The sequence below is a fragment of the Dromiciops gliroides genome, chromosome 6 (genome assembly GCF_019393635.1).
Source record: "Dromiciops gliroides isolate mDroGli1 chromosome 6, mDroGli1.pri, whole genome shotgun sequence".
Classification (NCBI taxonomy): Eukaryota; Metazoa; Chordata; class Mammalia; order Microbiotheria; family Microbiotheriidae; genus Dromiciops; species Dromiciops gliroides.
The window spans coordinates 106,683,668-106,698,127 of NC_057866.1; the positions used below are offsets into that span (position 1 = coordinate 106,683,668).

The 14,460-nt window shown below is 44.3% G+C and overlaps 1 protein-coding gene across 10 annotated transcripts in view; it reads left to right on the forward strand.

Moving 5' to 3' along the window:
* The window catches only part of ABCC8 (ATP binding cassette subfamily C member 8), a 124,279-nt gene that overhangs the window by 54,307 nt on the left and 55,512 nt on the right, over window positions 1-14,460 (forward strand). For all 10 annotated transcript variants that reach the window (XM_043969971.1, XM_043969972.1, XM_043969966.1 and 7 more), the window contains 3 exons: window positions 250-384; window positions 4,580-4,742; window positions 13,436-13,476. In XM_043969971.1, coding sequence (XP_043825906.1) covers window positions 250-384; window positions 4,580-4,742; window positions 13,436-13,476 — 339 coding nt within the window. The remainder of the gene's footprint in view (window positions 1-249; window positions 385-4,579; window positions 4,743-13,435; window positions 13,477-14,460) is intronic.

Consider the following 14,460-nt stretch of genomic DNA (forward strand, 5'->3'; position numbering starts at 1 on the left):
GTAGAATGTAAGCTCCCTGAAGGAAGGGGTCATTTTTCTTTTTGTCTCTGTATATGCAAGCAGTTGCTTGCATATAGAAAGCCCCTAATTTTAATACTTACTGCTTGTATTGTCTGGGGCAAATAACCACACTGGTCTTCAATTTCCTCATCTATAAAATAAGTGTCGAACTAAACAGCTATGGAGGTCCTCTCCAGTTCTAGATTCAGGATCCTATTAACTAAATGTGTCTCTTCTTGATCTCCCTAGATCATTGTGGGGGTGATTCTTCTCTACTACCTCCTCGGGGTTAGCGCCTTAATTGGAGCAGCTGTCATCATTGTCTTGGCTCCAATCCAGTACTTTGTGGCTACCAAGCTCTCCCAAGCCCAGAGGAGCACATTGGTGAGTGTCTTCAGGGCATGCCTTTGTTCCCCCCTCACCCATCCTTCCCCTGCCTGATTCCACTCTCTCCTCTACTCCACTGATGCTCTTTCTCCACAAATTCTTCCTCCCACTCTTCTCCTCCCCCAGAACCTGGACTGAATCATATGGTAAAGAATAGAGATAAGACAAGGACACCCTCTGGATGATCTGTTTCTGACTCAACCCACACCCAAACATGCTATATCCCAGGAAGGAACCTTTTTTTCACCAGGAGGTTATAGTAACATGAAGAGAAATCATAGAGTTGCATTGTAGCAAATCACCTCTCAATAATAACTACCATTGGGGCAGCTAGGTGGTTCAGGGGATAGAGCACTGGCCCTGGAGTCAGGAGGACCTGAGTTCAAATCCAGCCTCAGATACTTGACACTTACTAGCTGTGTGACCCTAGACAAGTCACTTGGCCCCAATTGCCTCACCAAAAAAAAAAATTAAAATAATAATAGTAATAACTAATTTATATAGACACTTACTAGTTGTGTGACTCTGGACAAGTCACTTAACCCTGTTTGTCTCAGTTCCTCATCTATAAAATGAGCTATAGAAGGAAATGGCAAACCATTCCAGTATCTTTGCCAAGAAAATCCCAAATGGGGTCATGAAGAGTCAGACAGGACTGAAATAACTAAACAACAAAAATGTAGATTTTCAAGTTTACAAAGCATACTGTCTCTACACACATATATATACATACATACATACATACATACATACATACATACATACTTCAGTATGTATATGTAATTCTACAGAAATATTGCATGTGTGTGTAATCTTATATCCTCATGACAACCTTGTGAAGTAGGTGATCTTATTATCCCATTTTACATGGGGAGGAATTCAGGCTAAGAGAGCTTAAGTAACTTGCCTAGTAAGTGGTTCAGGTTGGATGTGAATTCATATCTTTCTGATTTCAAACCCAGCCTCTATCCACTGTACCATCCAGCTGCCTCTACCACACCTAACTCTCCCCCAGAGAATAGCCTAAATGATTCCCCCAGATTCTTTGGGAAATGCTCTTGCTACTGTAATCTTGAAGACTTCTTCTCTTCCTTGTCAAATCACAGAGGGTTCAAGTCCCAGTTAGTAATCCAGACAACACTGAGCTCCTACTGTATACTTAGTCCTGGGCTAGGTCTACCCAAGGGGATACAGAGAAGTAGAAGACACTATCTCTGCTCTCAAGAAGCTTATAGTCTAGTTGGCAAAACACACACAAAGACTCACATGAAGCAATTAACAATATAAAACAAAATAGAAGTCAATGTTAAAGCCTCACATTTGTAGGCAATCACATATATACTTCACTTTAAGGTTTTCAAAGGTTTCACAATGATCATATCAGGTAGATGCTTCATTGTTGTCCCCATTTTACATATGATGAAACTGAGGTTTAGAAGGGTTAAGTGGCTCATCCCAAGGCTACACAGCTAGTGAGTATTAGATTAAGGACTTCTGACTCTACAACCAATGTTCTTTCCCTTTTTCAAGGTTCCTCTATAGGGAAGGCCAGCAGGATCAGTGAGAGTTAGAGTAGAAAGTAGAGGTCTCATGGAGGAGATGGACCCTGGTCTGGATTTTGAAGGACAGATAGGATTTGAATAGTCAGAGAGAAGAGAGGGAGGGTGTTCCAGAGTAAGAAGGACCAGGATTAGCAAAGGCACAGAGATAAGAGTTGAATTTTTTTTTAATTATTAAATAGACATTTACTGAGCACCTTCTATGTGCAAAGCCCTGTCCTAGGTGCTGGGGGAGACATACAAGGATCAAGGAGCACAGCCTTCCTGTCCTCAGGGAGCTCACAGTCCTCAATAGGATGTAAGCTCCCTAAAAGCAGGAACTGTTTACTGTTTGAATTTGTATCCTCAGTGCCTAGCACAGTGGCTGGCACATAGTAGGTGCTTTATAAATGCTTGTGGATCGACCAATAAGGGAGGTCAAACATGTAACCAAATAAACATTGTTCTGAGTCAAGGGTGATAAGAACTGAAAAGAGACATGGACAACAAAGCATTGTGTTCATTCAGAAGCCAGAGAGATCCCTTCTGCCTGGAGAAATGTGGGAAAGAGGGCTTCTTGGAGGAGAGGCATCTGATCAGGACCTTGATGGCTGGGGAGTATTTCAGCAGGTGGAACAGGTAGGGCATAACAGATAGAAGGAATTAGGTAAGCAGAGGCTGGAACCAATCAACAAAAAAAATTTATGTACTGACTATATGCCGGTCTCTGGGGATACAAGCACAAAGAATGAAACAATCCTCATTTGCAAGAAGTTTATATCCTAATGGTGGAGGCAACAATCCTAACCACAGACAGAACAAATAAAAGAAAATGCAAAAAGATAAAATACCAAGTCATTAAATGCATGATGATTTGAGAAGGCATACACTAACAGTGGGGGGAATCAGGCGTAGTTTTATGTAGAAAGACATTCTTGGGGGCAGCTAGGTGGTGCAGTGGATAAAGCACTAGCCCTGAATTCATGAGGACCTGAGTTCAAATCCAACCTCTGACACTTGACACTTACTAGCTGTGTGACCCTGGGCAAGTCACTTAACCCTCATTGCCATGCAAAAAAAAAAAATATATATATATATATATATATATGTATGAAAGACATTCTTGAGGAGCTGAAGTACATCAGAGAAATGAGGCTAGAAAGGTCAGTTTGGACTGAAACATGAAAGACTCCATTCATAAGGCCGGTTTGTTTCCCAAACCATTAAAGGTTGTTGAGCAAGAGAGGTCACAACCAGAGCTCCCACTTGGTAATGGTGTCTGATTAAGTAGACTGAGGGGAGAAGCAGTTGGAGGGCAGGGGATGGAGACTAGGTGCAGAGGAGTCCAATTAGGAGGCTCTTGTGTGGAAGGGAAGCATTGGCAGCAGGGGACTGACTCTGACATATGTGCCCCTAGACTCACTTCTAATCCATGTGAGGCAGGAAAGTTGCAGCAAGTTGTTGATAATGGTTTCCTGAGTAAGTGGATGCTAGGAATCAGATCCTCTGAGCTGCAGCACCCACAGAACCCTTGGATTGGGGTTTTGGCCCCACCACTGACTTACCCCTTGACTTTGAGCAAATCAACACACTCTTCTGGCCTCAGTTGCCTCATCTGTTGACAAAGAGCTTAATTCCTGCTGTGTATACCAAACAGGGATCTTTTAAGGATCAAATGAGATGATTATGTGTAGAAAATTAAAGCACTGTCTAAATGTGAGGCCTCAAATATAAAGAGAATGTAATATAATCTATATCAGATTATTTGCCATGTTGGGGAGAGGGGAGGGGAAGGAGGGAGGAAGAAAAAAATTGGAACTCAAAATATCATAAAAATGAATGTTGAAAATTGTCTTTACATGTAATTGGAAAAATATATATAATACTATTTTTTTAAAGTGAATGTAATCAGAACTCCCATGGCTATAGAGACTCTATGATGCCCAGAGACTGCATGTCCCCTTCAGGGAGAAGGAAAGGGAATAAGCATTTATATAGCACCTACCATGTTCCAGGCATTGTGTTAAGCACTTTTTATAAGTAGTATTTCACTTGATCTATCCAGCAATTAATCAAAGCATTTATTAAGTACTTACTATGCACCAACCATAGTTTCAAGCACTGGCACTACAGAGAAAGTAAAAACAAACAAAAAAAACAGTTCCTGCCCTCAAGGAGCTTACACTGTACTAGAGGAGAGTAGATAGAAGGTTCATGCGAAGTAGATGGAAGATAATCTTAGAAGGGAAGGCCCTGGGCAGGAGAGGAAAGGAGACCAGGAAAGATCCTACAGAGGGTGGCATTTGACCTGAGTCTTGAAGGAAGCCACGGATTCTAAGGAATGGATAAAAGAGAACATTCAGGGCATGGGGGAGAGACAGCCAATACAAAGGCATGGAGGTAGGTGATAGAGTGTTGCTCGAAGAATGGCAAGTAGGCTATCATGACTTGCATCTGGAAATTCTCAGAGGGGAGCTATATGTAAGAAGACCAGAAAGACAGGATGGGCTTCAAATACCAAACAGAGGAGTTTTTATTTTATTTAATCCCAAGGATAATAGGGAGCCACTGAAGTTTAATGAGTGACAGGGGCAGGAAGGGAGGAGATGACGTGGTCAGACTAGCTCCCACCTAACTCCATGTGAATCTGGCAGGAATATTCCAATGAGAGACTGAAAAAGACCAATGAAATGCTCCGGGGGATCAAACTTCTCAAACTCTACGCCTGGGAGAACATCTTCCGTGCTCAGGTGGAGATGACTCGGAGGAAGGAGATGACCAGCCTCAAGGCCTTTGCCATCTACACCTCCATCTCTAGTAAGTCGCAGAATCACAAAATTTCAGTCAAAAGCTCAGCAGTCAAGTAGTACAACCCATCCCTGAAAAATTGTCTCTGCTAGGACATGGCACTGATGATCATAGCTAGCATTTGTACCGTGCTTTACAGAAATTCCATTGGATCCTCTCGGCAACCCTGGGAAGTAGTTGCTATCATGATCCCCATTTTACAGTTGAGACAGCTAAGGTAGACAGAGGTTAAATGACGTGCCCCAGGTCACACTGTTAATATGTCAGGCAGGATTTGAACACAAGCCTTCTTGACTCCAGATCCAGCCCTCTATATACTGTGATGCTTACCTGCCGTCATTCCTGGGATGGATCACAAACTATATTCCTATATATTCATCACTGTTCCAACTTGCTCCAATGGGGAAACTGAGGCTTGAGAACTGGAAAAGAAACTCAGTCCCTCCTGACCACCACCAGCCCCCTCCCCATTCCAACCAACCTGGGAGGAGTTGCCTTCCCCTGGGTACAACCACTTCCAGGACCACTCTGAACTAGAGAAGAATTGGCATGAAACACCTAGTAGGTGCTTAATAAATGTTTGTCAGAGGAATGGAAAGTAGACTCCTTGTGAGGGCAAGAAGGGGAACTGAACTCTCAGGTCAGACTTGGGACAAGCATAAAGATGCCTCAGGAAGGAGACAACATGGTCGGTCAACTAGCATATATTAAGTGCCTCCTATGTGCCGGATAGCACATAAGGAATAAATAAGCAAATGAATGAATGAATAAAATAAAATGAACAAAACACCCCAGCCCTCGCCCTCAAGGAGCTGACAGTCTAATGGCACAGTGCAAAGAGTACTGGGTCTGGAGTCAGAGGACCTGCCTTTTGATGATTACTAGCTGTGTGACCTTGGGCCTCATCTGTCAAATGAAGAGATAGGACCAAATAGACTCTGAGGTCTCTGCTGACCCCAGATTTATGACCCTAGGACTTCACTGAGCTTTATTGTTAAACAGAGTTTCATTTTGGACATCTCTGTCCCCCAGTGAGATCCCAGGTCTAGGTCTATGGTATAGAGTGGGAAAGATTGGCATAGAGGGGAGAACATTGGATATGGATTTGAATGACCTGTGTGACCCTGAACAAATCATTTTTGGCCTCTACGGACCCCAAGCTCCTCATGAGTAAATGGCTAAATGTTTCTTCCAATTCAAAATCCTGTGACAACCAAGAGGGGGCGGAGATTCTAGGAAAGTGGCTGATTGCTCTAACTCAGTGACATAGTGAGGAGAAGGGGGTCAGCTGAGCAAACACTAGTGCTTGTGGGGGGTGGGCTCTGAGAGGACCTTAGGGGAGGTGGAAAATTTAGTTTTGAGGCCAGGGCTTAGGGAACAGAGCCCTTCACTGAGTGAGGGTGAATAAGCATGCCTCTGGGTAGAGGAGGGTGGGGGAGGGCTCAGGTACTATGGGGTGGGAGGAAGGAGGAATATCACCTGGATCTCTGAACACCTGGGGAGGGAACTGCCTTGGTTTCTGAGGCAGCTAATGAGGCCCAACACATCAATCTAGTGATGGGGAGATGGAGGGAAGGGAAGGAAGGAAAGCTTTAAAAAGAAAATGTTATTTGTTCAGTATATTTGCTCTGGCCCACATGTCTCTGTTGCACCACACTGAAAAGCTGGGGCGGGGAAGAAGGGAGGCAGAGGGAGGGAGATACCTTCTGGCTGCCAGTGTCTACCTCTAAAACCTGCTTCTCTCTTTTGGTGCCCTCACACCCCATACAGCCAGGTGTCCAGACACAGTTCATTAAGCTTGAGTTTAATGGGTCATCTTTCACTCCCTCCCCCTGGGGTCAGCTGGAGGGTCCTGGAGCCAGGAGCTTTGGAAAAATAGTTCCTGATGAGACCTACCTGGACACTCCCTTGATTGCCAGTCGGTGGGGGCCCCAGACTGTGGGGCACCTAAGCCCTGTCTTGGATGCTAGGGAGGGAGCAGGGCAGCCTCAGGGACAGACTTACCAGGCTTGAATACCCAGAGGAAGTAGGTCCAGGTGGTGGGAAACAGCGGAATCGTCCATCACTCAATCAATGAGACCCACAATGTATCCAGCCCTATACAGAGAGCTAAAGGGGAAATAATGAGATATGATCCCTGCCCTCAAGGACCTCACGGTTTCCTAGGAAGACAAGATTAATGCACATGGATCAATTAGAACACTGTTTAGTCCAGACGAAGAAAACCATTTGAAGCTCAGGGAAAAGGAGGCTATAAGCCAGGGTAGTCAGGGAATAGCCCCTGCAGAAGATAAGAGCTTAGTTTAGCTTTGACGAATGAATAAGGTTTAGATAAGCAGTGGCAGCAGCAGCAGATACCTCACCCTTCTCAGTCCTTCTCTCTCCCTCACTGTTAGAAGTCAGACTGATGGCCCCCCTCCTTTTGAAAGCTCCTTATTCAGCATCCAAATGACTCTGCCTCCACCTCTGTATAGATATGACCATAATGAACTGGGTTGTCTCTAGCCCAAGATGTATCCTGCTGATTCAGCATCTGAATATTCCAATATTTCAGTATTTCAGTGACCTCAGCCTCCCCGAGCTCCTGCCTCCTTTGGCATCATAGGATCATCATCTAGGGATGAAAGGGACCTCAGAGGCCATCCAGTCCAACTCTCACTTTAAATATGAGGAAACCTTGGTGGTTAAGTGATTTGCCCAAGGTCACAAAGGCAGGGGAGATTTGAACCCAGGTCTTCCAACTCCAGAACTATGCTTTGGACTCCAACCCTTTCCCATGCTCAATTCAATTCAGCAAACCCTCAGTACCCTGAGTGCTTACTACATGTCCCACCCAAGAGCTGGGCACTGTGGAGAATATCCAAGTGAAGAAGACACCCTACCTGTCTTAGAGGAGCTCACAGTGTAATAGAGGTAAGATAGAGATGGCTCCCACAGCTTCCTTCTCTCCACCTGAAATCTCAACTGTGCTTCCTGATTCCACAATAAAATCATGTTATTCTGCTTCAACTGAGCCTTCAATGAAGGAAGGCCATCCTTTTATTACTCCCTAACTGATGCCCTGCGTCACTCCCTGTAGAAGTTATTCCAAACCTTCTCTTAATAATAGCTAGCATTTATATAGCACTTTAGGGTTGCAAAGTACCTTACAAATATTATCTCATTTTATCTTCACAACAACCCTAGGAGGTAGGTGCTAATATTATGCCCATTTTACAGATAAGGAAACTGAGGCAGGATGTGGTTATATGAGTTATCTGGGGTCATACAGCTAGTAAGTGTCTTAGGCTAGTTTTGAACTCAGGTTTTCCTGACTCCAGGTCCAGTGCTCTCTCTGATCATAGAGTCCAGAAGACTAGGCATCCAAGGGGAGGACTTTCTTTGTTCACAACAGAACTCTGAATAAGTGTCAGGGCATCAGGAGATCATAGTTCAGCATGCCTTTGGGGAATGGGGTTAATCAAACCCTGTGAAATAAGGAAGCGTGGGAAGGTGACCACCATTCAATCCTGAGGAATTGGGTATTCTTTTTTTTAATGACTGAAACTGAACCTCTCCCAGTCGTTATCCCCAGGAGTCCCTCCCAACTGCCTTTGGCAGCTGGTGTCCTGGCACTCCTGCCCCAGGAGAGGGAGGACAGGGTGACCTCAATGCCCTAGCTCATCTCCAGTTTCAGGTTCTTTGATATCCTCCTTCATCATGCCATTCTGCTGCAGGGCCACAATAGATAGATTGGGTGTCTTGTCCCCAGCTCCCTGTCCCAGGCCAGAGTGAGAAAAGGGGGAGAAAAAGAGGAGAATGAGCTGGTAAGGGGCATTGGGGCAGCCATGAATTCATTCAGTAAGCAACCCAAGAAGTCCCAGAGGCTCCCCTGCAGCTAATGCCAGATTCAGTGGTTATGGTCTATTCTGTTATACTTTGTGGATTTTCACAGACGATGGGACCTGGAACACCATACCAGGCCAATCTGTCAGCCCCAGTATGTGCAAAAATGCAGGGTTCCTAGTACAGGCATGAATTCCAATTAGACCCAGGCTGGTACACCTCCAATATCCTGTCCTTGCCACCCCCCTGCAGGGTAGCTGACGTAAAGCAGAAGGCACATTTGGGCTGCTGGGTAAAATGTTTATTAACTCTGGAACCCTATGCACACCTGGATTAATGCAGCACCTTTAAGAAGCCTTGTACATGTTATCTGATTCTGCCAGTCAAGAGGTGTGGGGACCAATTTTTAATTGGGGAGTGCTAGCTAAGTGGCTCCCTGAAATATTGGGGCAAGGAAGGAAACCGGAATCCTCCCTCAAAACAGAACAAGATTTATTTTAACAAGAACGAACTTAAAAAAAAACCACGAACAGGATCAGTAGGATCAAGGGAAAGGAAATAAAATTGGGGAAACGGAAATCATAATATCTGAAAAATACCACCACCCAGGAATCAGCTGAAAATACACAGCAGAACGCCTGTCGCTTTCCAGCTTCCACCTAGAATGCCCAATTCTCCTCCCCCAAACCTAGAAAAACACCCCACACAGTCCCAGCCAATGAAATGGCCGCTCTGACAGTCACATGACTGCCCTCACTAGGCTTCCAATCATTATAATTTTGCCAGGCCCATGTAGGCGTCTGGTGATGATGTGAGGTGCCAGAGCCCTGGCAACGGCTACAACCAGTGGGTGGAGCACCATGCGGTTTGCGGAGCCCCAGGCCAGAGCTCGCTGAGGCATAAAAACCTCAAATAACAATTAATTCTTTACAGAGGGTCCAGTGTTAACAGCTCGGGGTACTAACAAAAACACTGACCTGGGAGTTGGTGTATTGGGGTTTGTCTAAACTCTGCTAACACCCTGATATTGGGCCAGTCACTTTCTGTCTCTGAGTCTCAGTTTCCCCTTCTGTAAAATGAAGAAATTGGACTAGAACTATTTTTGTGTCATGGACCCCTTTGGCAATATGGTGGCAAGCACAGTGGAATATGACATCTTGGAAAAAAATCTTGAGGTCCACCCCCCTAAACTGGGAACTTCCCAAGGCTAGACACCCCCTCTGCCCCCACACTAGTGGATCCCCCAAGGCAGATTGGAGGTTCTTAAGGGTAGGCACCATGTCTTAGAATCATAGATCGAGAACTAGGAAGGACCTAAGAGACCAAACCCCTCCCCTCATTTTCCAGACAAGGAAAATGAGTTTTAGGGTGTTTCAGTGATTTGCCCAAAGTAGTTAAGAATCAGAGGTGGGATCTGAACCAAGGTTCCCTCAGTCCCAAGCCAGGGATTTTTCCATCATACCCTACTGTCTTCCCTGTTAGACTAGAAACTTCCTAAGAATGGTTAGCCAGCCTCCTTCAAACTTTTTGGGAAGGGATTGTTGAGCAGTGCCTTGAGAATGCTGCTGACCATCCTCTTCTTTCCCTCCAGGAGGCTGGAGAAAAGTCTTACTGCATTGTGATATCAGACTTAAAAGTTCATTGGAGGGCATCCAAATTCACATGCCCAGCCCCAGCCTTGGGTATCTTTCCTAACTAGCATCCAGCAGCTTGAAGGATGCTGGATGCTGAATTAGGGGAGCCAAGTAAGCCAGGAAAGAGGTGAAGTGGAGAGAAGAATCTTCTGGGTGCCATTACTGGTCATGCTGCCCAGCTTACCAGGACAGCTGTCTCTGGAAGTGAGTGACTGGGGAATCAAGATCAACTTCTCTGCCATACCAGGCATAGTGATATCCTAGCACCAGGACCAGGACTGAAGGAATATGGGGGAGGCTTATGAAGGCAGGAGTCACCCCCCACATCCAACAAGGGAGTCAACACTCACTCAACCTACCCCCCAGCTTAGGAGTATTCTATCTCTCCTAAAAATTTCCTAGAGTAATTTGTCCATATTCCCCCTTTGCCTCCCACTCCTAGTATGTAAGCTTCTTTGTCTCTGTCTGTCTCTGTGTATGTCTGTTTCCTCTCTCTCTGTCTCCCTCCCTCCATCCCCCCCCCCCCCGCCTTTAAGAGCTATTTGTTTTAATAGGATACATTTAAATTGGCATTATCAAGCATTTTCCCCATTTTTCAGTTCAGAAAACTGAGGTAAAAATAGGCTAAGTGACTTGCCCTGATTCACACATCTTATAAGTATCTGAGGTCCAATTTGAACCCAGGTGTTCCTGACTCCAAGCCCAGCACTCTACTTTACTACCTCAGTGCTTCATAACTAGTTGGTGACATTCTTCATTAGTGGTCCTCTGAAATCATAATGAAGAACTTTTGCAAAATACTAGAAGAAGGGCAATGTCCTAAGGGAACCAGATGATTCAAGAACTCTGCATCATTCATTTCCCCACCCCCATACCCACAGACATATACACACACACACACACACACACACACACACACACACACACACACACACACACACACCCTCCACCCATCCTCTTTTGGATGATATGATAGCTCAACTAATGAAACCCAAACAAGGCAGACCCAGAAGACGATGTCTGGTAAATGAGAGCCAGGATCTGGATTTGTCTAACTAGCATAGAGGCCAAATTTAATATGGGGAGAGGTCATTGGGTGGCTCTCCATAATATTGGGGTTCAGAAAATAATGAGGGACCTCTAGGTCCAAAGTTTCCTCCCCTCTGAACTGCCTTTTTTAGTTATTTCTCCCAGGCCAATAAGAAAGGGGATTGACAGCCTCTTTTCCACAAACAAATCAGGTTTCATTAATGGGAATAAAATACACAGGAAAGGTGAAATTAATAAAGTCAAGGACAAGGGAATAGAGAAAAATAAAAATGGATAAGCTCCCTAACCCTAGCAAAGGCCTATGCAATCCCCAAACTTGCTTCCAGCTCAGCTAATTCAAAGAGCCAGACTCGTTTTTATTAACTCACCACCTGGGGTCCATGGTTTCAATAGGAAACAACTATGCGGCCTTTCAGCAGTCTCCTCCTAGAAACTTACCTACAGGAAAAAAAAGACCAAACTTCCTGCTGAGAGTCCCTTTTTCTACTTTTTTCTCCCTCTCCCAAAGGGAAGGTCCTTCAAGTTGTGTGGCTGAGACTGGTCCCCTGTTGATGACACAGTCCACAGCTTCTGAGGACACTCCTTCTCAGGGTTGGCCAAGTTTAAACTAGGTTTAACAGGGCTGGCCAGGTGTGGCTAAACATCTAATCACCTTAAGTGGGTACTTAGTAGTTTCTCATTCACACCCAATTCAAACACTACTAAATCAATCAGGTGGGACCCCTAGGTGTCTACCAAATTCCATTATTTTACCACACTAGGTTACCATGTCCAAATACTAACTGTTGCCATTCTCATACACTTCCCATCCTTCATTTTGCCTAAGGATTATTGTAAGGAAAGTGCTTTGTAAATCTTAAACCACTTTATAAATGTAATTGTTATCATAATTACTACTGTTATTATTGTTGTTGTTGTTGTTGTTGTTACTCAAGGCTTACTCCAAGGCTTCTTCTGATGTCTTGAGTTCTTAAAGGCTTCCTCAATGGAACATCAGTTCCAACAGGTCCTTTCTAGGTGGAAAGGCTTTGAGTATGACCCAGTGGTAGCATGTATGTCTGTTACCCAAAGACACTTAGCCAAGTTTGGGGAGGCTTATTACCAAGCCGGCCTCATGGCAATGAATTTTGAGGCCTCTGAAACTGAACCATAGGACCATCTATGAAATCTTGTGATTAGCATTGGCTGAGAGAGCTCCCCATCCACATAGAACAGGGGGTTCTTAACCTTGTTCATGTTATGGTCCTCTTTAGCAATCTGGTGAAGTCTCAGACCCCTTCTCAGAGTAACATTTTAAAATTCACAAAATAAAATAAATACGATTACAAAGAAAAGCAATTACATTGAAATACAGTTGTCAAAATATTTTTTTAAAAACAAGTTTATGGATCGCTGGTTAAGAACTCTCATCATAGATGAAATCACAGCATAAATAGCATTATGGATAGAGAGCACTGGACTTAGATTCAGGAAGGCAGACATTTCTATTCTTCCTCAGATGCTTAAAAACTGTGTGATCCTGAACAAATCATTTAGCCTCTCTCAGACTCAGTTTCCCCATCTGCAAAATGTAAAAAATAATAGAACCTATCTCACCGGGGTGTTGTGAAGATAAAATGAGATAATATATTTAAGGTGCTTTGCAAACCTTAAAGAAATACATGAATGTTAGTAACTATTGTTATGGTAATGTGTTGTTTTATTTTTTTTATTTAATGTCTTATTAAATAGACATTTTCCTTTTACATCACAGTCATTTCTGGATAGATCTTCCACTGATAGAAGTAGAATCATCCCTAGTAACAAAAGAAAACAGTTAAGCCCAAGCAATTAATATAGTAACTGACAAATCATGCAACACTGTCCCTTTAGTCCTGTACCTCTCTACACAGCAATGGGAGGTATGGCTCATTATTGTTTTCCAAGAATTATTAGTGTTGAACTTGAAATCAGAAATGCCTGGGTTCAAATTCCACTTCGGTCACCTACTAGCTATGTAATTATGGCTGAATCATTCTCTTAGAGCCTGTTTTGCCATCTGTGAAATGGGAATAATTATCCTTCCAATCACAGGGTTGTTGTAATGAAAACCCTTGATAAAAACTTAAAGCACTCTGAAAATAGGAGTGACCATGATAGTGATTTTAGTAGAAATATTCAGCTCTTCTAAATAACTATTTTCTTTGTCCACAGTCTTTATGAACACAGCACTCCCTATTGCAGCTGTCCTGATTGTAAGTATGTGTTTCTTTCTTCTTAGAGAAGAAGTTATAGGACTTGAGGGGAGGGAGAGGAGAGGAGGCAGGGGAATGGAACTGAAAGGGGACCCATCACTTGGAGTTTTCCTATGGTCACCTTAGCTGGCTTGAGGAGGTTCCTGAAAGTGAACGGGGGGGGGGGGGGGAGGGAAGGGGAGCAGCTAGGAGCACCAGGAGAACCTGAGTTCAAATCCAGCCTCAGACACTTGACACTTACTAGCTGTGTGACCCTGGGCTTAACCCTCATTGCCCCACAGAAAAAAAAGAAAAAAGAAAGTGAATGGGGGTTGAGATGAAAGCTTCCCTTATTTTCTCATCTCAAGTGACTGCCTACCCACCCGCTGAAAAAGTTGGAGTGGGAAGAAAAACCAAAACAAGTTAACAAGAATACATTAAGCATGTGCCAAGGACTTCGTGTGCTAAGCACTGGGGCTATCAAAAAAAAAAAAATGTCCCTGCCCTCAAAGAGCTTACAGCCTAATGGGGCAGAAAACAGACAAAACTATGTACAAACCAAATACAGAGAGGAAAAATGGGGAGACTCTTGGAGGGAAGGCACTCATATTAAGGGAAATCAAGAAAGGCTTCTAGCAGCAGGTAGCACTTGACCTGGGTCTTAAAGGAAGCAGGGACATGGAGATGACACCAGTCTCACTGGTGGACTGCCGAGTATATGAACGGGGTTTAAGGCCTAAGAGGAGAGTCAAAGACTACCTAGAACCCCACCCCCAAGGACTCCCACATTTACCAGCCCTGAATTTGTACCCCAGGGCTCAGCCCCAGCTTTGGTTTTCAAAGAGCACATTCCCCCAGTTCACTCCCTCTCAATCATGCCTGCGAATTCACTTTCTGGGCAGCTGCTTTGTCTGGGCCCTGCGCAGGCTGAATGCAATTTGTCCTGGTAATAGATGCCTTTAGAATCGGCAAGGCAACCAAAGACTAGAGAGGAGAGGAGGCTGT